The sequence below is a fragment of the Serinus canaria genome, chromosome 5 (assembly GCF_022539315.1).
Source record: "Serinus canaria isolate serCan28SL12 chromosome 5, serCan2020, whole genome shotgun sequence".
NCBI lineage: Eukaryota > Metazoa > Chordata > Aves > Passeriformes > Fringillidae > Serinus > Serinus canaria.
The window spans coordinates 25,354,852-25,379,901 of NC_066319.1; the positions used below are offsets into that span (position 1 = coordinate 25,354,852).

The following is a 25,050-nucleotide window of genomic DNA, read 5'->3' on the forward strand; positions in this document are numbered from 1 at the left end:
CCAGTCCTGATCAGCAGGAGAGCCAATCATGACTGGATGCGCTGAGCACAGATGCAAGCAGGAGGAAGAAATATTGACAGGGCAGGGGAGTTTGCAGGAGGCTGCAGTTGCGGGGGGAAAGCCTGTGCAGGAGGCAGATAAAACCAGAGGAGAGGCCGCAAGGAGGGTGGGAAGGGGCAGGAGCAGCGGGGTGCCTCCATTTCTACTGCCAACTACTCCTCCGAGAGTAAGGAGATGAGGAGGGTAGCACGGCCGGCTGCGGGGTGCGGGGGTAGCCCGACGTCCGTCCTGACAGCGCTGCCCTCTGTTCCCGGCGCGCAGGTCCAGCGACCAGGGAGGGGAGTGGGGCATCGTCGGGCTTCTCCCTGAGGGAGCGCTTCCGCGGAGCTGCCTTCCTCCTCCTCCTCCTCCTCCTGCCCCTTCTGCTGCTGCTGCTGCCGGGCCGCGTCCCGCCGTCAGCCCGGGCGAACTCCGGGCGCTGGGGAAAAGCGGGAGAAGTGGCCGAGGCTGAGCTGCGGGCGGCGGAGGCGTGAAGATGCACTGAGAGGGGGGTGGCCGCCGGCGGGGGTGCACCCGGGGCGGGCGGGGCGCACCCGGGGATGGGGAGCGAAGCTCACCGTGAGAAGACAAGAGAGGGCACCCCGGAAGGGTAGGGGTTGCGAGGTCGTATCCCGGGGAAGGAGCTGCATACCCGGCAGCTACCAGACCCCCACAGAAGCGCGCCGGGAGTCGCCGGGCAGTCGCCTGCCCACCTGGGGGGGCCGGGAGCGGCCGGGGCACCCCCCCACTCCGCCTCGTCTTTCTCTCCTCCCCTCCGCCGCCTCCTTCCCTCCCTCCCTTGCTGCCTGCCTGGGATGGTGGAGGGAGTCGGGAGCACCCGGCAGGGCGGCCCTGGGCGCGGGGGGCGGCTCGCCCCAGCCCCGGCCACGGCGCGGGGCGCGGTCCGCGGGGGACTCCGCCGTCTCGGTGTCCCGCAGCCCCCGCCGCCGCCGCAGCTGCCGGTGATGGCCAAGGATGTCCTCGGAGGGGGAAGCCGAGGCGGCTGCTGAGAGCGGGCCGGGCAGCACCCCCGCGCCGGGGGCCGCCGCCGCCGAGCGGGAGGAGGTGAGCGGCGGCGGGGGCGTCCGCCCCGGGCCGGGCCGGGGGAGACTGGAAGGGCAAAGGCAGCCCCGCCGCGGGCACGGGGTGCAGGGCGGTGGGGTGTGAGGAGCCGCGGCGGAGGAGGGTGCCCCGGCTGGGGGTGTTTGAGACGCGGGGAGAACCGAGGAGCGCAGCTACAGCCCGCCCGGGTACCTGCAGCCGCGGTGCGCTGCGGTGCTGCCCCGCCGCGCCCTGCGGTGCCGGGGCCGCCGGCGGGACCCCCGCGGCCGCAGCCCGGCGGCCGCTGCTTGCGGGCTTTTACCGGCGGGCCCCCGGCACCCAGCCCTGCGCCGGCCGCCGGGCTCCGGGCGGCGGCTGGACCAGCGGCTCTGCACTGGAACGATGCAGCGGGGGCGAAAGGGGGCCTGCCCAGTGGGAGTTTGGCCAAATGAGCCCCTTGGGGTTTGGCCTAGGAGAGCCTGCCTCTTCCCTGGGACTTGTGAAATGGTCAAGGAGACTGCAGCTCTGCGAGGCACTGGTGGAGGCGGCCGGAGGGGCACAAGGAGCATGAGAACGGGCTTGCAGTCCGGAGCTCTGCGGCTTTCAGGTGTTTGGGGGCAAAGGAGGAGGTCGTGTCTCTCCTTTTCCCTTGGGGCCTAACAATCCTGTTGCCTAATCTGCAACAGAAATCACTGGAGAAAATATAACGTAATGTTTCTTCAGATCATCTGTGAAGCACTTACTGTGGCCTTGCACATCATAGAGAGGGATTAATGGATGTGTCTGAGTGTTGACACAGAAAACTGAGCCACGAGGTATTGGCCAGACAGAACTGCAGGGCTGTGTGACAGTAGGTGACAATGTGTATGTGCTATCCTGCACACCTGGGACAGCAAGCTGTCCAGTTTTTGAAATACTTGGGATTTTCTTCTATGCTTAATGTGGCCTTTGCTTCCAACAGTTTTGACAGGTCTGCCATTTACGTCATATAATCCATGTGCGGTTCATGGAAGTGAGTGAACTTTCTTCATAATATGGAGTTAAAAATGAATGTACATGCTCCTAGAAATGTAGAGAGCAGCCTTGAAACAGGCTTAGAGAAGAGAAAATTGAAAACAGAAGTGAAAGCAGCCCTGGAACATTGCTGTGTGCAGTTAGTCTACTTAAAGCTTTTGTTAGCAGGTCCCATGGCTCATCAACAGTCACATAATCCTGCAGTCAAAATCCAGTAGCCTCAACTAAGCCTATGTGAAGCTGCAGGATACTTAGCTGAAAACCAAACAGCAGCTGAAGCTACCTATAATTGAAGATTGGCTTTGCAGCTCAGGTTGAAAAAACAGTAATTCATGGGTGAAAATTAGGGTTTTCTCCTGTTTGATTGCTTTTTAAACACCTGCGACACAGTTCACCGTGAAGAGCTGTGGCTGGATCCAGGATACAGCTGGTGTTCCAGCAGTAGAGCACACCAATGTAATTACAGCCCTGCAGATGATCAATAGATATTTAATGCTGGAAGGGATTTTTTAATTTATTTGGTCTAGGACCAGGAGCTACTAAAGGCTTTCCAATGTATTAAGTCTGCCATAAAAACATCTAAGCCATTTGTAGAAAGAAAGCACTTGATCTCTCTGCTAAGCACTATCTGTATCTTCCTTCTTTCATCCTGTTCTCAGTTCCTCTGTTCCAACACAAACATTTGCACATTTGAGTCTATATCTCAAATGCCTGTGACATCTTAACACTGCAGTCCTACAATGTTGGTCTTTCCTCATGCCTTCCTCTTCACCATGTAAATAGTCTTTTTGGACCTGGGCCTGCAGTTGCATGTTAATGCCCTGTACTGGTATTAAATGGGCATTTCATGGGCTCCTCTTTTAAGCCTTGTCATTTATGGATTTCACTTGAGCAGACACCAGGGAGGAAGCATTTTCATGGGGGCACTGGCATTGCGCCAGGCTCAAGCCATGACAACTTGGATCAAATGCGTGGACCTAAATGACAATGACTGAAAATTGCCTTTGTTGGGTATTAAATCAATACAACCCATAGCTAGTAAGAGAGAATGTGTCTGAAGTCTAAGTTTTTATTTTTGAAAGAAGCAAAGGTGCAGCTGCAGAGCAGGAAGAAGAGCAGCAGTTCAGTTACCTGCCTCTGCCCTTGTCCTCTTGTGCCAAGGACCACATGGGTTTCCTGCTGACTTTGCTGAATGTCAGAGCAAGCCCTCAGATTACCTGAGGTGTTCTGATTTGGCTTTTTTCTAATGAAACATTAATTGCTTGAGCTGAATGACCCAGAAGAGACGTGCTTTTGTGTAGGATTCTACCATTCTACAAACTCTTGTGAAGAGGAATCAAGATCTTTTAGGGGAGAGTATGCAAAGGACTCCTTTTTTCAAATGTTTCAGCAGTTATTGCTGAAGATTGATTCTCTGGAGATACTTGCCTTTGCTTTCCTCTCTGAAATAGCAGAACCTGCTGCTCTGTACTGCCCTGGTTAAATAGTAGGCTGGCTGCTTTTCTTCTTACTGTGACAGCCTGTACCTACACAGAAGAGTTGATAGTGACTTCTCTTAATTTCTGCCAATTTATAACTCAGTTGGGAAATGCTCTTAAATATTAAAATCTTTAAAACTTACTTGAAAATCAAGAGGATTTTTTTTCCAGAAAAACAAAGCTGGTGAGTAGAAACATCATTTTTTGTTTCCAAAGCCAAGTAATCACTGAAGAAAGCTGAAAGCAGCAGCCACTTGACATTTTGAAATATGTATTTGTCTTGTTTGTACTGGCAAAGTCAAACAGCAGTTGTCCATGCCAGTTTTTATCTTCTCTTCTATATTTAAAAACTTAAATTGGGTATGACATAATGTAATCAGTTAAGCTATTTAAATAAATGGGTCAGTGTTCCTGAAACCCATGATCATTGGCTTTCTGATGGATATTTTACAGAAAAGAGGGGCTACTTAAAACTGCCTCATTTTCCTCGTGTTGCCATTGCAAAACACAGGAGGGGCTAATTTGTAAAGTGCTGCTTGTGGTCACAACAATGCCAAAGGGGTGTTATAAGTTAAGAAACCATACATAGTGCTTGTGTGCAGGCTACAGCTTTACAGGTTTCCGGGTCAAAAGGGTAGCTGAGACATTTCCTCTTCAGTGTGCCCCTGGAGAGACACCTTCTGCTTGGGGCATTGACTCCATTTAGTTATCCAGCATTTTTATCCTTTTCCCCCAACATTTCTTTTATTTGTCAAGGCTTATTTTATGGCATTGAAAACACCAGGCATACAGCGCTTACTAACAGACCAGTTAGCTTTAAATTGTCCCCATCTATGGGCTGAGTTGTACCCAGGTGGATGAGAGGTTAAGCAAAAGCTGCTGAGACACTGCTGGTATTAATCTCCAGAGAGGGGCTATTTCCTTGTAAACCTCCCCTTTCAAAAGCTGCCCAGGGCACTCACATGACAGACACTGTCCAGAGAAGGGTAGGGAAAGAGTGAGACAGGATTCCTAGGAAAACTGTATTTCTTCTCTTCAGATCTTCCAAACCTCATGCAAAAACCTGCTCAGCTAATCCCCTGAATGATAGGTGCTGCTTAGCCTGGTGGAAGGCTGTCACCATCCCAAGTGAGTATGGCTGACCAAACAGTTATCTTTTTAAAGCTCCCTGCATGATATTTCCCCTCTTGAATGAAAGTCAAATAGGACAGGTCCCTTTCTTCCCTTCCTGCCCTTTGTCCATTCAGCAGACATAAACCAAAGTGTGCTCCTCATTCCTTGTTCCAAGTGATTTCCCTCACAGAGACAAAGGAAGAAGTCCATGAGGAGTGGCAGTATTTTTCATGATACTGCAGTTTCAGGCAGTATTTGCATTGCAGATTCTGTCATAAGAAAATCCAAGCTGAGCCATTGCATCTTTTTTCTGCTTTTGTTCTTTTTGTTGTCCCACTTTATCTTCTGATCACATGTCTGTTCTTGGTGGCTTGGAATTGGCAGTCTCCTCTGCACTTCACATGAGAAACTGTCGAGAGTTTTTAAAAAATTAATAGGAAATACCAAATGAATATGTCTGTGCTCTGAAGGGCAGCCTGGTCTCCAGTTGTGTGGGCCACTACAGGCAGAGTCTTCTGCTTCTCACCCCTGTGGCTGAGAATGAAGTGAATTGCTCCTTCAGGCTGACTTTTCCAACCCCTCCAGCAGGGGAATTTTCTCAGTGAAGCACTGGATTGTAGCAACTGTGGAGCTCATGGGGTTCTGCTACTGGAGGGTTACAAGGACAGTTTAGGCAAAAAGCTGTGAAATGTGTAGATGTCACATCATGGGCAAGGGACAGACTAGGTGACTTGGTGGTAGGTCCCCTTCAGACTTGGTTTCTAATGCTGTTTGTTCAGGTGGACAGAGAGTCACCTGATACTGGTGGAAAAGCAACGGGTCTGCACACTTTTTGGAAGCCCCAAATACTCTCCTTGTTCTCCCTTTCTCACTTCAGAGACCCCAGAGGATGATCTTCCCCAGGAAGGGAAGTGTGGATTCCAAGGATGCTTTGCAATCAGTGCAAGCTATTGCAAGAGTGAGGTAGGAGGTATCTTGTCCCTGGGATTGCAGCCCTTTACTTCCTTTCATCTGTTTCTACAACTTGGAAGAAAATAGCTCAGATCATGACCAGCGAGCAGGGACTTGGTGGAAACAGAGAGTGGAAAGAGTAAAGTATCCCCAAGTAATCCACAGTGAGTAGGGCTTGTTTCTCCTTGTGTCCTAACACGTTGTCATGAATTGACACCAAAAGTAATGGCTGTCACCAGCACTGTAAGGCCCTTCAGTTGTTACAGTGACACTGTTGTGACACAGCAGATAACTGTGTCTGAGTTTTCACAAGTTCTACTTTTTGGATAAAGTATGGTTAAGTAGTTAATTAGTTTTTAAGTTCTAATAAAATGTAGTTCACTTTCAGGCTCCCATCATTCATTGTGCTTCTCAGAGCTTAAGACCTGTAGAGTTAAAAATAGCACATAGTGAGAATTTTTGAGGTCACAATTGCTGTAGCAGTTCTGTTAACTCCCCAAAACTCTACCTGGGCAGCTTCATTTCAGCAGCACTCTGCAGGGCAGCCCGCCATGTGTTATAGTGAGGATGCTGCTGCGGTGCAGCTGGAAGGTCTCTGCCAGCAGCACCACACAGGGGGACAGGGCTTGAGGCTGCCTCTGATGGGCACCCATGCCAGCTCCTCCCTGAGCACTGGCTGCTCTGCCCACAGCACATCTCCCCTGCAGTAAAAGCAAGGAAGAAAAGTGCCTGAAACAGGCGTGACAGATGACGAGTGGGAAGGACGGAGGAGCCCGGCTGCGCGTGGCACTGGAGGCTGGCAGCCTTCCCAGTGTGGAGTTCAGGTTGTGGAGCAGTGTCTGGTGTAGCTGGCAGCCTCTCTCCAGGTGCCACTGGGAGAGGATGAGGGGGCTCACACCCCCTGAAATGTGTGAACTTTTGGCCTGTGTGGTTTTCTATCAGGTGAATAATGCACAGAGAATGCCAGCTCACACACAACACCGTTCCTGTAGAGATGAGGTGTTGCACATCCCAGCTCAGCGTTCAGCCACCAGAGGCCTTGTTCAGGAAAGATTGGTAGTCCTGGGCCTCAGGGAAGATGGGCTGGAAACAGCCACCAGCTGGTGAGAGCAGGGCCTGGCAAAGTAGGAGCTGATAGCAAAGGGCAAGGAGCAGGTCATGAAAGGTCCCGCTCCTGGCAGGGAAACCAAGGATAGGTAATTGAGGTGACTGGCAATGAGGAGTCTGAATAACATGACCTTACCAGGGAAGAGAGTGGGGTCAGTCAGAGACTTCTGCAGGTCATGGCTTTGGGAGAAAAGTGATTTGTGGTGATGGATTTATGGCTGGAGGCCTTCTTCACATTCGTGTGATTGATTGCCCTTAGGAGCTGGCCCAAGAATTGTGGAGCTCAACACACCCAGGAACAAGCTGTGCCATCTCCCCCACCCTGCAATGGGCAGAGGGAGCACAGAGCACCGTGGAGGCTGGGGTGGTAGCATCTGCCAGTAGAGTCCTGTCAGCATTAGGGTCCCTCTAAACACCAAAAATAGAGAACAGCTCCCTCAGGGCTTCCTGGAGGTGAGGTGGCCAGGCAGAAGGGCCAGTACCTGGTAGAAGAGGAGTGTGGTGAGGACATGTGCTGAAAGGGTGGGGATGGCAGTCTGCCTTCAGGCCTGAGGTGTTCCATGGGTGTTCCTGAGGTGTTCTCTGCAGGAGACTACCTGTCAGCAGGCCAGGGCAAGGAGCTAAATCCTCTGCTTCCCACCAGCTGGTACTCAGAGTGGCAGGGTGCAACAGCTCACATACAGATAGTGTGCCTTCCTGGAGTGTGCTGCTGCAGTGCTCATGTGAAATCACTTTATAAGTGCTATTTTTTCAGTGTCTTCAGGAGGTGTAAGAAGGTGTGCTGACAGCATGCCATAGGTCAAAGTCAAAGCTAGAAATAAAAGCCAGGTGTCCTGGCTCTCAGGATCCCGTTTAACCATTAGGTTTTTAAATGAATTTTCAGTGTAGTTTTCACCTGCTGTGCTGTCACATACTGCTGCAGAATGTGTCACAGAGAAGCAGGAGGGAGAGAGAAATTATATTTATAATGAAAACTTGTTTCTCCCAGGGAAGCATTAGCTGCTGGGATACTCCCTCTTCTCAACTGGAGAGCACCATTGTAAAAACCTGACACGCTGAGGTCACAGCTGTGACCAAATCTGACAGAGAAGCTGAAGGCTGAGTAGTGGCTGAGTGTCATTGCAAGGGATGCTCAGCTCAGCAGCATGAGGGACCTGGCATGGCCACAGCCTGAGCTGCAGCAGCCCAGCACCGTGGGGCTGGCACTGCCTCTGCTGAGCTGTGGCTGAAGGGCTCCGGCTGGGAAATCACACATGGGAAGGCTGGAAGTTTCCAGTTCAAATCACAGAGCCATGTTGTTCTGGTTTAGCTAGATAAAAGGATGGCCTTGCAAATAAGTGAGGATAAAAATAAAACACCATGATTCTGGGCAAACCTTCGTTCACAGATCCCTTTGAAAGACTTACCTAGACTTCACAGGAGCTCAGATCAGTCCTGGATCATATTTCTCCTGAGGACTTGAGAGCTGTTTCTATATCCTTCATTTAAATCTCAAAGCGTTCCTTTAGACTGAGCAAGGATTAAAGGGGATTCATAATAATGAACTATTTTTCTCATTTATCACAGAGGCATTCAATGAATAAGCTGCAAACTAGAGAACTGGTGTGGAACTAACTCCTCTCTGGCTTCTTCCTCACAAGGATGTCTTTACTGGCTCTCTGCTCTTTCCCTCAGGGAAACTGGTCCATAGCTGTTGCCCAGCTTGGCTTTGGATCAGTCCCTCACTTCCTCATGTTGAGGCTGAGGGAAGGTTGGGCAGGACAAAAGACCTGTGGCAGTGGTGAGAACCCTAAGGCACAGGACATGCTCCTCAAGGATGAGGAGAGCACCAGCGACCCTCGGAACCTGGGAGCAAGAAGGAACAAGCTGTACACTGTGGCACTAAGATCCCCTGCTGCAGGCTGATGGTGTGCCCAGCACAGGAGAACACACATCTGCTGGAGTACAGCCAGCCTCCTCTCCTGCTTGCTCTTCTCTCACCCATGGGGAGCTGCATCTCCTGTGTAAAGGTGGGAGCAAAGCAAGCATTACAGGGTTCCTGTGGAACCTAGGTGAGATTTTGTCAAGCACAGAGGCTGCAGATAGCTACTCTCCCCTTCTCCCTTCCCCATCCCTCAAGGGCTGAAGCAGTGGGAGCTAGTCCCACTGTCCCTTCTGTTTTCCCTTGGCTGGTGTCAATTTTCCCTTTATCTCAGCAAAGCCACTGAGTGGACACCAGTGCACCAGTCAGCAAGCTGCACCTGGCTGATCCCCAGGGGCCGTGGTACTTCTGTGCTGCTGGCAGCATGCCAGGGGTGCAGGTAGCTGGGTCTGGCTTTCACAAGCTGGAGCACACTGCTGAGGATTGCTCCACTCTGCAGCCACAGGACAAACAGATGGATGGATGCTGCCATCAGCCCTTTTTTAGGATGTCCCTGCAGTGTGGGAGCAGGGCCAAGGGCACCTGCCCGGGCACCTCTGTGCAGCCTGGCTGGCTGTGGTGGGGGGAAGGGGCTGCCTAGGCATGAAGCAGGCTGCAGAATACCCAGTGACACAGCCAGCTATGGCTCATGTCATTCACTTGGCCTTACTAATCCAACAGTGGCTGGGAACTGCATCCCAGGAGCATTCTTGTGGTTGTGTGATGTTTTTATCAGTTAACTGATAAGTGTTGAGGTAAGCCCATTTAGTTATACCTGTTTACCCCATGTCTACTGGAAGCCACCATTATTCAAGGCAGGGGAGTAGGTAATATGAGCTAAGTACAATGGGTTCTTAAAGCATAGAGAAAAAGAACTGTTCTTGCTCTGGGGCAGCTTGAATCCCAGCTTTCCTTTCCTGATGAATTCATACCAGCATTGGCATTACTGGGAAAAATCTTCTGCCTCTAAATACATTTTTTTAATTGATACAGAATCAAAAGCCAGTGGCAGCAACATCAGCAATTTGGGGGGGGAAACAGTAATTTTGTTAGTGCAGCATTTTGGCGATCTTGTAAAAAGCTGCCACAAAAATAGCCCTGATTTCTATTTTGTAAATTGTGACCATTTTGTTGCTAGGATTCCTTGGCACTGAAGATGCAACTGCACAGTTTTCCTTGGAGCAGCATGAGGAAGCATCGCTTATGGATGTGTTTAGGGCCAAATTCTTCATGACAATCACATATGCACCCTTGTATTGTACTGAGTGGCTTTCCCATCCTGCTGTAATGAGCAGCATATATGTCGGCAGGGATCCAAATGGCTTTTCTTTCTGGGATTTCCTTTATTTCTGCCTGAAGAACTCAGATGTATCCTGCAGGACCTAATCCTGAATCTGACATTTTAGAGTACTATAGGCTCCTTCTGTCCTGACCTCTGCTTTCTTCCTCTTCAGATGCTGGCTTGAATTCATGAGAATGATTAGTGTGTGAAATAACAGACTGTCTTTGTATGGTATTTCAGGGGCATCCTAGCCTCTGAAATTCAGGTGGATCAGCAAGATTTGTGTCTTTTCATAGTTCTGACTTGTCCTGCAATAGGCTCTGCTGCGGAAAGGATTTAACGCTACCATTTTGTGCACCTGCCTACCCTGAGGTGTTCCCCCTGACAGCTCCCTTGGTGGAAGGAGGAGATTATGTCTCCACAGGGATTTAAATCATGAGAAACCAGACAATCCCTGCTCACCACAGGAGGGCACTTGCCAACGCCTGAGCCGGTGACGCTACAAACACGTGGAGTGCGTGATGCAGGTTCTTATTTCAAACCTAGTAACAGCGTTTCTGCTGCACACTGACATCATGGCCCCTGCCTGCAGGAACTTTTTATTCTCACAGGAGTTCCGTGGCAGACGGGCAAATAGATGTGCAACAAACAGTCTGTGTGTTCAAGGACTGGAGGGAGATTATCTTTGATGCAAAATGGCTTTTTTTTTGGTTGCCTTCTATCCCTTGTATTTCCATTTCCATGCTACTGGCTCAGCAGGAGCTAGGGGTAATGGGCTTCTTGCCTTTCAATATGGATGGCAGGAGGCATTTTGTTTCAGGCTCCCTGGGAGGGGATTGATGAGATGGCTGTTGTAATATCTCCCTTTCTCCTTACCAGGCTTTATTACTGATACCCCATGTGGTGCCAGGATTGGGTCACATGGTGGAGGAACACTTCTGCCCACCATTACACCAAGGTCTGGGTTAGCACAGCCTGTCAGGCTCCTTCTCACTGTACTAATGAGCATCTGACCTGGGAGTTCATTTAGCCCTGGAAAGCAGTGAGAGGTTGCACTTCTCCTGCAATTGTCATCTCCCTGGTCATCCCAGACTTCCTAGGCTGTCTTTCACCAGGATCACCTAAGGAGCTGGAAGATGATAGCAGCACCCACATCTGTTGTGGCTGCTTGGGGGCAGTAGATGGAAATCTCCTTGTTCTTGCATCATCCCTGTCCACTGCAGAAGTGGTGAAGCCATTCTCAGCACCAGAGGCCAGCCCTGGTGTAAGGGCTTTCCTCGGTTCTGATTAACAGCACAACCTAGGGCTTGTCTAGCAAGGACTCAGTGGTCCTCTCTGTGTTATGTCCTACCATCAGGCGGTAGAACATCCTCCCCTGCCCTGTCTTGACTGAGATTGAGGAGTCTGTCATAGTTAGAGACAGAACTCTGCTTTCATCCAGACTCTGGTCACCACCTGCCAAAGTGTATGACTTGTGGTTATTGATTGCTCTTTCCCTCTCAAGTATCTCATTAGGATGTATTAATCACAAGCATAAATCCACAGGGCCAAATTCAGTTATGACTATGTTAATTTATCCACCATTTTTTCTTCTTTCTTAGCTGATTTTATCTCTTTTTTCGCAGTTCTCTGTCAGTGTTTCCCCCATTCCTTTTTCCCTATGGTCAGGAAGATTATTCTTGCTAAATAAGAGGAAAAAATACAAGATTAACTCTTTGCTTACATGAGTAATCAGAAGATGTGGGGTTGTTTTGTTGTTGAAGACAGCCAAGTCACCTTGTAGCCCCAAAGCCAGGTTTTGGCAGAGAGCAGGAGCATGCTGTGATGCCACATCCTGCTGAGACACAGCTGCAGCATCAGCCCTGCAGTACACTCTCACCTCCATGGAAATCTCTGGTTCAATTTAGCACAGCCTTATCCTTCCCCCCAGGCTGTGGGGTGGAGAGAGGGGTATAGATCTTTTTCTGGAGAAGTTCCCAGCAGTGAGAAAGCAGCCATTCAGGAGTATCTGCTTTCCAGGCCATGGATGGGCTGGGGTAACTGCTGGCTCATAGGATGCTTTGGTGCTGTCAGGCTCAGTTCTGCCTCCATCACAGAATCACAGAAAGGACCTCTTCACCCAGGTCCTTTCTGTGATTCCCCTGCCCCTGCCCAGGCTAACTGGTCTCTATCCTCACCTGTGAGCAATCTCTATCCTCCCCCTGCCTCAGTGGCACTGGCATTTGGAGCATGTCCTGGCTATCCTTTTCCCTCTTTCACTTCTTCCCACCTTCTGTGTTTCCTCCTCATTTCTCTAATTCTATTCAGGCCACCTTTTTGCTGCCCTCTGTTTTCTCTCATTCTTTCATTTAAGACATGATAGCATTTTCCTTCAGCAAATTTGCAGCTCTTGAGGTCAGCCACCAAGGACAAATACACATGGGATTTAAAAGGACAGGAAATGCTTTTGACATGATTTCCCTAAAGGAGAATTTTAATGCTTTTGAAATTGGGGAACTCAGATACCTGTCTGTGAACCAGCCACAGACAGTCAAGCTTGGCCCCAAACTGTCCACGAAACAAAGAGAATAAACTCATGCTGTGGCAGCATATTTTCTGCTTATACAGCTCATGCTGGAGTTTTCAAGGAGACTGAAGAATAAAGTCTGACAGAAGAAGAAAAAGTCCTTTTGTCAATAGCCACATATGAGGAAATAGCAGGGCTAAGTCAAAATTATAGATCAAATGTTTAAAGAATGTGACTTCAAGATAATTTGGCACATTTCCTTTAGACATCACAGGCTATTTCTTCCCCTTCTATTGATGTCAGTTTGGAAACTTTCAGTTCAAATTTATTGTGCTGGTCAAAATCGGCAGGGGAAGAAAACCAAGGTTTTTTTCAGTGTCACTGTAACCATTTGCATGCCAGGAGCACTACTGAGGCAGCTAGAACGAGAGATGCTTCAAGCCCACACTGCTACACAGCTGCTTCTGTAGTAAAATACAGCTACTGATGAAGGTCAGACATAGCAATCTAGGTGATAATGTGCTCTACTGAAGCTTTGGGAGGTTTTCTCTTAGTGTTGTATGCAGAGCTGCTCATTGAATTATTCCTGGCAGTGAACACTGCAAATGTGAGGAGCACCTCAGTGTCCACATAATGCTTGCAGCCTTGTTTTTGTGATTGGCACTTAGCTTTGTGAAAACAGTTGTCTTGTATAAGTTAATGGGGTATTTAGCTATTAGACTGGCAGAGTTCTGCAGGAATAATTACCAGATTTGACACCGTTCACTGGAATTAGGCATAAAACCACAGCTGGTAGCATTTACAGTTGGCACAAACATTCGCAGGCAGGTCTATAATGATGAGATGAGCACTATTCTGTTTAGAGGTCTCCTTAATTTGATAATTTAGTTACTCAATCCAAAGCCAAATCTGAAGTTACACATTTCAGGGTAGAGAGTACAGCCAACCTTTCAGCTGTCCTAAAACAGAGTGACTCAAAAAATACCTGGGAGCCAAGTGAGTGAGAGGTTGAACATGAACTTGCTGGGTGGAAATATCTTAATGCAACCCTTGAAGACAGTAAAAAGGGGAAATGAGTGGGAGTGGAAGGTGATTTTATTTCTTGTATGATGCCAGTGAAATAAGTGCTGAAGTCCTTGCAAGGTGCAGACTTAAGAAGGATCTCAAGGTGCAGAAGAGAGAGCAGAGCACTAGAAAGAGGTAGAGCAGTGAAGTGAAGGACTTGAAAACTTTGGCTCCTTTAAATTGTCAAAAAGAAAGCTGAGAGATGTCATAATTAAGATGGAGATTTCTCTTCTGGGTGAGAAGGCAGTCATATAAAAAAAGTCTTTCATCACTTTGAGAATGGGCATCCTCCTGCCGTGAATGTGGGCTGAAGCCAGACAAAATTACAAAGGCAATAGAAGTTCATCACCAGAACAAATTTCAAAAGGAATGGCAGGTTCTTAATTTCTTTTTAGGCTATCAGTTAAAACAGAGTGTATTTATGGAAGATGAGCTTTTACCAGCCACTGGTTTCTGGGCTGTCCATAGGATGGCAGAGTGAAATTGCATTGCCTGTGAGACACAGGAGATATGAGAAGGCATAGTGTCTCCCAGTCTTAAAGTGTAAATGTAAATTGGGTTGTAATATAAGCTGAACCTTCTTGACCCAACATAACTTTGCAAAGTTGGTAGAAGAAACTTCTGTGGCTGCCTGTAAGGGCTGAAGATCTGTGTGTTTATTCCCTAGGAGGAATCCCTGCCACTAGTGGATGGCTGGTGGCTGAGTCCACGCTTGCATCCAGAGGCCAGCAAAAGCAGCAAGACAACACTGGCAAAACAGAGGCACCAGAGTTTCAGGTTAGGCATTCAAAAACCTGGGCTGGTGGAATCAGTCTGGGCTTCTCTGAGTGTGGCCCCTCCTCCTTGTGCTCAGTGGGGAGCTCCTTTAGAGGAACAAGGATAGCCAGACCACCTTGGCTTCTGCCTTGAGGAATTAATTTGTTCTGTGTATCCATCAAAAGAAAGGGGACCTAGAGTCATTAGCACAATTTGCTTTTCCAGAAATGTGTTGTTCTCATTCTTTAGCATCAGTGTTACATTTTGAAGATATCTTTTAAGGAAAAGTCAGGGTTTGAGGGAAAGCAAATTTTTTTTCAATCTTGGCCACCACCAGTGCAGTCACTTTCAGACTCAGTTAGGGTGGTTACCAGGTACAAATTACTTACCAGTGTCCTAAATCTGGTCACTTGTGAGGAGTCAGGGGATGGGTCAGAGAGCCAAAACACTGACCACCAGCCCTTTGCTCCTGCCACCAGAGCGCACTCGGCTCCAGATGTTAAGCAGGGGATGTGCCAGCCTGTGCAGGCTCTCTCTCTCCACCTCTTTACGCTAGGCAAGATTAACAGCCCAAGTCTGCACTCTCCTATAGCACGGAGCACGTTTGAATGGTTTTAATTATGGTTGCTGCAGCTGGAACCTGACCTGCCTGCTGTTGAGCCAGGAGGAGCTGGGTGGGTATGCCTGTGCAAAGGAGGCTTCACCTCAGCCCTTGCAAACATGCTTTTGATCTTGGGCATCTGCCATCAGAGGGTGCCTTTGAAGGCAATTGCCCTTTCGGCCACTGCCTGGATGTTGTATCATTTGCAAGCTGAGTTTCTTAAAGAAGAAATAATTGAAATGTTGCCAGCCTGGAAACTCCTGTCTCCCACAGGTGTCGGTTGAAATTCCAGTTCTCCATCAACAGTTAGGGATTTCCAGACTATTTTCCAGTGACTATGGCCACAAATTAAACAGCATCTATCATTTTAGCGTCTCAGAGTGCTTCACACACCCAGAGAGCAAACAAACCATATGGAGCTGACTGAGTGGTACACAGCCTTTGCTCTGTCTGAGCTTTCTAGAAATGTTGGGCCAAAGAAATCAAGCACAGAGCAGTGCTGTGGGGCTGACAGACTGCCTGAGGCTAGGGACAGCTCAGGGCAGGCTATCCCTAAACCCTGTCACTCTCCACAAGGTTCACAACACAGACACTCACAGCCCTCCCCACTCATGCCACCTCTCACTCATGACGTTTTTCTCATTCATGCTGGCATCTCCTAAAGAATTTGGAAAATGTTTTTGGTTACTGTTTTTAAGTGTGAAAGAGTTAAGTGAATTTTGGCAAGTGATTGTGGATAGTTTCGGTAAGAGTTAGCCAGTTTCCAGTCCAGTCAGGTGCAGTGAGAAGGGAGGCCTCTGAAAGCAGTTCAGCAGCATGCCAGAGACTAGCAAGATGTTATTAACAGCATGTGTATTTAACACAGCTTGAAATTCATAAACAGTGATACTGACAGCTCAGCTGTGCTACTTCATGGCATTCCATTCATAACAGGGAATTTTTTACCATTTGTACTGTCATCAGAGTTGGTTGGGACCTTTTGGGTGAAACATTTGATTTGAAAAATCCATTCCTCTTCACAATATGTGGTTGTAGAATCACAGAGCAGTTTGTGTTGGAAGTGACCTTCAAAGCTCCTGTCATTCCAGCCCCCTTCCATGGGCAGGGACATGCTGCACTAGACCAGGTTGTTCAAAGCCTGTCCAACCTGGACTTGAACACTTCCAGTGATGGGGCATCTACAACTTCTCTGGGCAACTGTGCCTCATTTAATTAGTCAGGATGTTTCTCAGGTCAGTGCTGAGAGCAAAGCCCAAAGCAAAGCCCGCCACAAGCAGGAGAGGGAGGACATCTCTCTTGGTTTGTGTTAGAGAACCAAGCCCTTTAGTTCTAGCTTGCAGACAAGTGCCTGACAACTGAGCCTCCTTCTATTCTACTCTCTGTTTGGCTCTGGCTTTCTATCAGGCTCTCTGTCTTTTCTGTCTTCATTTATTTCTTTCAGTTATGTTTCTGTATGAAGATTTTCCAGGGGTTATGCTTTTATTCCACAGGAAAACAACACAAATGCCACAGCATTCCTCAAAGAATGCAACTCCTGTTTGCTGGCTAGCCCAAGTTATCATGGAAATTATTAGTTTCCTTAAGCATTTATTGTACTCATCCAGAAATACAAGCTTGCCCTGTTTCAATCTGAAACACTATGCACGGAAAGGAGAAAATTCCACACAGTACCACAAACATAATTCTTGTAAGAAGGTGGTATGTTAATTAATAAAGTCTGAGAGCCACTGGTTTAACATATTAATGAATTTATTATGCAGAGAGAGATGAAAAGATATATTTCCTTATTAGATTTTTTAATGTCTGAACCTTTACTGTAGTTCTGTTCTAATTCATGTCTTTCTTACAAACATTCTAATAGTGTTTCTAATAGTATAATTGTGTTAGATAATTAGTTCAGCAAAAAGAAGGAGAAATAGGGGGTTGTAGGCCAGATGAACTTGGTCAGAACTTGAAACAGGCAGGACAGCAGGGGAGGTAGACCCTGGAAGAGAGATCCTTTTATAACTGAGGACCTGCAGAGACTGGGCTTTGCTTGGGAACAACAGCAGGAGCGATAGAGTGGGCCAGAAAAGCCAAGTGAAGGAACTTGTGTTTTTTACTGAAGGGTTATGAACATGAAGGCCCTGCTCAACTGGACCAGTAGGTGTGTGAATCAGATGTGGCAGTGGGCTCTATGGCTGCATGCTTTCACTAAAGCAAGGAGGAGAGAAGCTGCCTTTTTTGCAGGCTGCTGGGAGAATAGTGGAGAAAATCTGTCTTGAGCTGATCCAGCCCTTTCAGAGGGTCAAAGACCATTTTTGAAGTGCCTCCAGAGGATGCATACAGAAATGTCATCTGAGACCTGCAAACCTCTGAGCTACTGCCAACCCAGCTGGGTGCTGCTCTAGGACTGGTGGAACCAGAGCTGTCTCATCCCCCAAAGGGGACATGGCATTTCATGGAGATGAGCACATTAGGAGGCATTTGCCCACTCTGATATGGCCTCTGATAGCCCAAAGCAGCCAGGCTGGTTGAACCACCCCTTGGGCAGAAGCCAGCCTGTGGGTTGCAGGTTGGACCACAGAGAAGTTGTTAGTCAAAGCAAGTGAGATAAAAGGAAGGTGGGATTGCAGCGCCTTTGGCAAATTGTGCCCTAACTGACAGGGGACAGCCTTGTCACCTGGCTGGGCCCAGGGTCTGGCTGACAGTGCTTCCAACAAGTCATAGAAAAAAATGGGGCTCCTGGAGCTGCATGGATGACTTAAGCACTCACCTTACACTAAAACTGACTGCTGGGCATTTTTTGGTGGGTCTACTGGCACTGTTCACTGTGTGAACCATAAGTGACTTTAAATGAGAGGTACCTGCAGAAGCCTGAATGAGAACAAAAATTCATGTGTTGGGATATTGTCCTACTGTTCCTTCTGCATAGTCTCAGGGCCTGGACTAGAGAGATTTTAATGTTTAAAGTTTTCTTCACCTCAGAAAACCTTCAGGGGAGGAAGAAAAAGGATAGCACTCTGTTACACTTTATATTTTTGTATTACTGTAGAAGTTAAAAACTCTAGTTTCATGTCCAGAAGAGACAAAGAAAAAAGTCAGTAATTTCCAGTGGGTTTCCTGTGAGTCAGGAGAGCGTGGGGCTCTGACCTGGTCCAGTGTACAGCTGGGGCAGAAGCCTACATTGGGGCAGTAACCACGCTGAGACTGAGCATTTGACAATGCCCACATTGAGTGGGCATTTGACAAGAGTTTCAAGAGCTGAAGATCTCTGTGACTGCACATAGGCTGCACGTAGGGGATTCACTCCCAAAACTTCTCTAGTTATTTTTTAGCTGATTTAGGGACCGCCTGGAGCCACCTTGTAGCTTTCCTCTAAGTTTCATGCAAAAGTAAGAAGAGCAGCCTTATTCTTACCTATACTGAGTTTTTTTCAGTGCCCTCTCTACAGAAGTTATGTGCTCTGTACTTTACAACCCACTTAGCTTCTCTACATCTGTTTTAGCTGCTGTAAAGAGAATTCAGAAGCCAGAATACAGCCCAGAATAATTGTACTTTATTCTGACACATGTACAAAAGGTTTGGGATAAGAATATAAACTTTTTTACAGATTCCTTCTGGATGCATCAGGAAGAATCAAGGGCCAGATTCTGCCCAAAGTCCCTGCAAGTGTATACTGGTGTAACTTCTTAAAATCAGTAAAATTACTCTTCACTTACACAGTGTCAGATTAAAAGCTATAAAATCAAAACCAAACCCCATGAAATTTAGTTTTGCAATGTTCACAGCAAGTCATAAAACCCTCTATGGTTACTTAGGAGTGGTTCTCTGTCTCAGGAGAAAAAAAAAAAAAAAAGCAAAGCAGTATTAAATCTGACCCTACAGCCCTGCAAAGTTAGATGCCAGTGCTTCCATCTTATTGACAAGACAGCAAACTCCTCTTTCCAGTGGCACCATGCTATTATTCCCTGAGTTACAAGATGCTGCTTCTTGAATTCCTTGATGGTTCAAGATCACTTACTGAGTCCTAACGGCTGTAGGTCCAAAATAAGCTTTACTTGGGGAGAAATTTGTCTGTGGAGAAAGAAAGAGTAGACATTCCCTGAACCTCGCATCTGTTGGCATCTACAGAGCAGTTTGATGCATTAGAGGTGGGCCCTTGGGAGAAGGAGTAACAGTGTGCTTCTATTTCTGCATGAAATCAGGCTCGGCAGAGGGCATGATGATGCATGAGTATCAGTGTGTATCTGCTTTCTCACTGTCATTTCCTCAGTTAGGAGGGAGGCAGAGGAGGGCAGTAACCAAAGGGATGCAAACAGCCCTCCTCATTACCTGCTAGGGCAGGGGGGATCTTTCTTCATGCACTCTCTACAGACAGACAGACAGCTGCCAGCCAGTGGTGTAACTCATACTGCTGCTGCTCTTGGCAGGGACAGGACTCTGTTGGAGCTGCTTGGCTCCATTTGGCATTTTTCTTTATAGCTGAACATCGCATGACAATGCAGCTGATTCACTGCACCAGGCTGGGGTAAGGACTGCAATTGTGCCCTCTCAGGGGACAAAGTGGGAATACAGGAGTGTGAACCTAGCTCTGCTCCCAGCCCGACTTTTGGGACTTGAAAGAGGGGGGTGTGCTGTTTTACATATTCACGCATACACCCTTAGCTTCAACACTGAAGCTTGCAAGTATTTTAGGTCAGAGCTGGTGTAACCAGCCTGAAGCAATGCTGCATCGTGCAGTAGTCTTGACAATTTTTTCAACTAAATGTGCTTGAATCTAGTCATTTTCCTGATGGCTCATCTCCAAGAAAATGGTGTCGATCATTTGGTAGGTTTCAGGGTTGGATGTGAGTCAGCTCTGAGTCAGGCAGCAGCTTTAGCTTCATGAAGTGCTGGTCCTCCTGTGCTGGCACAACCTGTGGGGCCGCAGCTCTGCGACAGACACTGTTCCTGAGCCTCCCCAACAGCAGCACGGGAACTTAAGCATGGGGCATTTGCAAAACAAAGGGGCAATTCCACAGCCCCACACTTTTGGCTGTTCGCCTGCTCAGCACTCTCGACCTCTGAAGATGGCAGGGTGTGTAAATGATGCTGGCAGCAGGCAGGGAGAAGGAGTTGGGGACCTGTCTTGCTCCCTGCAGAGGTGCCCATCTGACCAGGGTGCGGGCACAGCGTGTCACTGCTGCACAAACAACTTCCCTCCCCAGAGCCAGAAGGAAACAAGGAAAGAGCTTTGTCCAGAGCCCTCTGTCCCTGGCAGGTTGTTTCTGTTTATATTGACATTTCTATTAAGTAGGGTGGTGTCCCAGTTCTCAGGGAGTCGAGAGAAAAGCCAGACACAGCCTTGATGGCAAGCAGCCACTGTGTGTGTTGTGCAAAGCAGCGTGACTGACGAGTTCCTCGCTCTCTCTTTGTCTTTCTCTCCCCTTGCACGGTGTGATTGAAGCAACGCCCCGTGAAACAGTCCCTGAGCGCTTGCATGTGCCGAGAGTCCCACTGGAAATGCCTCCTCCTCTCCATCCTCATGTATGGCTGCCTGGGTGCAGTGGCCTGGTGTCAGCTGGCCAGAGTCACCAAGCTCAGCTTCGATAGCTCCTTCAAGGGCAAGTCCATGATCTACCATGACAGCCCATGCTCGGACGGGTACGTTTATATCCCGCTGGCCTTCCTCTCCATGCTGTACGTGGTGTACCTGGTGGAGTGCTGGCACTGCCACGTCAAGAGGGAGCTGCAGTACAAGGCGGATGTGGACAGTGTGTATGAGTGTATCAACCGTATGCAGCAAGCCACTCCTTGCATCTGGTGGAAGGCCATCAGCTACCACTTCGTACGGCGAACCCGGCAGGTGACCCGGTACCGCAACGGCGATGCCTACACCACCACACAGGTCTACCACGAGAGGGTCAACACACACGTGGCTGAAGCTGAGTTTGACTACTCTCACTGTGGATACAAGGACATCTCCAAGGAGCTCCTGGGCTTGGAGAGCTACACAGCCACCAAGCTGAGGTTCACCAAGTGCTTCAGCTTTGCCAACATTGAGTCTGAGAACTCTTACCTGACTCAGAGAGCTCATTTCTTCACAGAGATCGAGGGGCTAGATGACTACATGGAGGTGAGGGAAGGCATGCAGCTCAAAAACGTGGATTTTAAAGAGCTTATGATGGCCTACGGAGACCCGGATCACCTCCCGTGGTACGTGTCCCATTATGCTTTCTGGGTGGCGGCTATCCTGATGATCTCGTGGCCGCTCAGGGTACTCATAGAGTATCGGACTGCTTATGTCCATTACCACGTGGAGAAGCTGCTGGGCCTGGAGTACACGGCGCCCACGACGGCGGAGGAGCCCTTGTACCGGTACCGCATGCCCCGGGACAGCACGCAGGACAGCACCGAGCTGGAGTGGCACATCTGCACCAACCGGCAGCTGATCCCCAGCTACTCGGAGGCCATGCTCATGGACCTGGCCAGCTCCCCGGCCTACAACAGCTACACGGTGTGTCACTACGGCGAAACGGCCCACGGCTGTGAGCGCTGCAACCGTGCCTCCAGCACCTCCTCCATCTTCTCACGCCACGCTTTCCACAGCTGCAGCGGCAACTCCCGCCTCTCCCTCAACACCAGCCGCTTCTCCCTCTGCCGCATCCACGGCTCCCACAGGACAGGCCTCTGGAGGAGCCGCAGCAGCAGCATTGCAGAGCGGGGCTGCCAGGATGAGCAGTGCTGCTCCTACTCCAGCCAGCTGGCTGTCAACGAGAATCCCCCCACCTACCACGATGCCCGATTCTTCCCTGTCCTGATCGTGCACAGGCCTGAAGGGCAGGACAGGAGGCATTTCTACATCAGGCGTTCCTCCTGCCTAGAAACCTCTCTGTGATGGGCCTCCATGGTCACTTGGCTCCTCTGCTCTGGGACAGGGATTGCAGAGGTGACACCCGTGGGGAGCCTGCAAGGGTCAGTCTCAACAGGAGGTCAGCAGGACGAGTTTCAGCTCTTCCCCCTGCCGTTGCAAGAGGACATAGAGACTCTGACCAATACCTAACCTCATTTCCAAGATTTTCTCCCCCTCCACCTGATCTCCCATGTCTTTCATTCCCCATTACTCTCACTCTTTCACTCCTCACCCTTCCTCTGCTCCTTGGTTCCCTGCCTCTCCTCCCATCCTACCCTCATTCTTTTTTTTTGCATTTCAGTCACAGCATTTGATTGTTGTGGCTGCTGGAGGATTTTAAAATCTTGTGCTTTGCCAGTACATTTGCCCTCCTGGATGCTTTGCAAGGTAAGAACCTTAGATAGAGCAAGGCACAAGGCACACAGCCAGCCAGAGTCAGAGGAGAATTCAGATCTGCAGGTGCTGAGTCACCTCCTGCAAACCCCAAACGAGGTGCTTTTTTAAAATTTTATTTTTCCCAATCTTCTTTCCTTCTTATTTTGTCATTCCTTCTCTCCTTTATTTATGTTCTTCTCCTCTCGCTTTACCCTCATCTTCCCTTTTTTTCAGTTCTCTCACTTCTGCTTTACAGTTTTTCTGGGGTTTTGCCAGTAAGGATATCTTTCGGGGTGCAATTATCTTCCATTGGGCAAAAGTAAGGTTTTCATGGCACAAGTGTCACTGACTGCTCACACAGCCACAAATGAAGCCCCTGAGAAGTGCTGAGGACTCTCTTTCAGGAGCAGTGATGTACACTGATATAGCAAAATGCCCTTTACTCACACTGCCCTGCCTGGTCTGCAGCAGAGACGCTGCTTTATTTCCAGCTGTAGTTTACCTTGTCCAGCTCCACCCCTGATAGCAATCCTTGAGAGCCATAATGTAGATTAGTGCCCTGGTAATGCCACTATTTTTAGGACAGTAGGCCTGGTTTGTGGTTGTTTCATTCCTTCGACTTGAGTGCAGCAGCACAGGCTTGACAAGGGGAGAGGGGCTGGAGAGGGAAAGGTAAATATGGTATTAACCCTCCCACAGAGAGTCTGGAGCTGTTAGGAAGCTCTTCCACCCACAGTGTCTATTACAGCAGTTGTAGGACTGCCTACATTACCTCTCATCTTTCTGTGTGCCCTGAGGAGGGCTTTTGGCTTTAGCCCACTTCACTTTCCCAGGCGAAATGTGGTGCCACCCCAGCCCCAGGCAGAGGGCACAGCTGGGAGCCAGCCCCACTGGCCACTCCTGCTGGGGCTCCAAGCTCTTCCTGCAAGGCTTCCCCTGGAGCAGGTGTAGCACCTTCCAGAATTAGTGCCAGCCTCTCCAAATCCACAAGGTGTCTGGTCCTGACAGAGTGTGCCACTGCACTCTGGGCTGTGGGCTCTGCCCCCCTGGCCTGGCCCCCTCCAAGAGCCGGGGGCTGGTCCAAAAACCTTGTGGGCACACTGAGGAGCCACCAGGGACCTCGCACCTGCCAAGCCTCCATCTCACAAGGGATGGTTGTATGCTGGAGCAAGCTCCATACCCTCTTGTCACATGGCTGGTGGAGATTATTACCCACTCAGACTCACAGGAGAATGCAATATTATCGCAATACACTTTAAAAACCAGTGTTGTCTCACCCTACCTTACAAGTAGGTAAGAAACTGAGCCCCCAGAGGGGCTGGCAACAAGTGCTTCCTCCCAAGTCCATTTTCTGTGTATCAACATGTAATATGAAATTTGTAAAGTCATATGGATATGTGTAGTTTATATGTAACTCTGCATACTTATATGGTGATTTCTTACGGCATTGACTGTTGCACCATGTTAAATACATTTTGGTTTTGTTTGATGACTCTGTTTTGATGTGCTGTGTTTATTTCAACTCCAGAAAAGGAAACATTGGCAATACCTGGTTAACCGGCTGCAAATAATGGCACCATCAGAAAGGTTTTTAAAATTCTTATGAGTTGATCTTTTTTAATGTAAATACTTCATGTGTGATTTATGTGACATTTTCATTCTGACAGCTTGGCATTTATCACAAAAGACAGATAACACATATGATGTGTTAGATTATCACCTCTAAAAAAAAAAAACCATCCCAGACATGTGGAGGAACAATGTTTGGGCTTGGGGTGATGATTATGATTGAGCTGGGGCCAACCTGGATAACCTTGAAAGTTAGAGAAAAATCCAAATTTAGATCCACCAATGAGACCTAATCCTAGTTTCCCTCATCTACACCATGCCACCTGCCACACCCAGGCAGAGCTGGGAGAGTTTTGGAACTAGGAAAGGACCGTGCCAGAACTCAAAGCTCAGACTCATACCTGATATCCTGGTATTCTGAAGACAAAGTAAATGCAGGTCTTTAGTAGAGTTCCCTGTCCTTCTTTGTATTCACACAGAAAGTTAAAACCAGCACATATGAAAGATGTAAGAGCTGGACGAGGCTGAAACAGAGAGGCTGGAATATTTTAACTGAGTTGCTTGCTGAAGAAGGTGGTTGAGAGAAAGACAAGAAAGGAGAAGGGAAGAGATGGTAGAATAATATCAATTCAAAGGGAACAGAGTTCAGCTGTAGCTAAGAGAATTCCCAAATGAGTAGCGTAACTCAGTTATGGTAAGCTTAGCCCAGACACAGGCAGGATGAGTTTCAGCCTTCTTGTGAGCTGTTGTTGCTGCTGCAGCCACATGTGGCTTTAAATACCATACCCAAGGTCTTGGGATGGCCAGTTTTATCCCATGTGTATGCCAAGATGGAGAGTTCTATTTGGGTCCTCAGAAGTGGCCATGTTAAACACTATTATTATCTGACATGAACAATCTATTATGATGGGTCGGGCAGAGAATGGAGACAGTTTATTCTCAGTTTAGTCCTTTTCAGTGACCTGAAAAGCCATTGCATTATCCAATAGCTCTCAAGCTCTGTCCTTGTCAAATTTTGGAAAGTCCTCAGGGTTTGTGCTTCCTCAGTCACTGTATTCTGGGCCAACTTTGGGGCATTAATTTGAGAAGCCATCCCTAAGCTGAAAAAGCCATCACACTCAGGGAGCTTCCTCCCGTCTCTTGCTGTAACCTTTGGTGGTGACCAAAAAGCTGGGAGCAGCTCTTGTTCTAGTCTGGGACTAAATATGCTGCCTTCAACAGATGTCCCATTCAGCAAGCACCTGAATAGCCATCCTGGGTCTACTACACCGTAGAGCAGAGCTACTCCTGTACTCCTGCAACCCTTGAATGCCACTTTGTCCTTGTTCTTGCCATTGCCACGATGCAGGGATCTGCCCCCTAGCAATGGAGAGGTTAAT

The 25,050-nt window shown here is 48.6% G+C and overlaps 1 protein-coding gene across 1 annotated transcript; it reads left to right on the forward strand.

Moving 5' to 3' along the window:
• The first annotated feature begins 1,035 nt into the window (after window positions 1-1,035).
• Window positions 1,036-23,594, forward strand: LOC103826984 (transmembrane protein 151B-like). Its single transcript, XM_050975690.1, has 2 exons — window positions 1,036-1,104; window positions 20,282-23,594. The coding sequence occupies exon 2, from the start codon at window positions 20,315-20,317 to the stop codon at window positions 21,710-21,712; it is 1,398 nt and encodes a 465-aa protein (XP_050831647.1). The 5' UTR covers window positions 1,036-1,104; window positions 20,282-20,314; the 3' UTR covers window positions 21,713-23,594.
• Window positions 23,595-25,050: the final 1,456 nt, after the last annotated feature.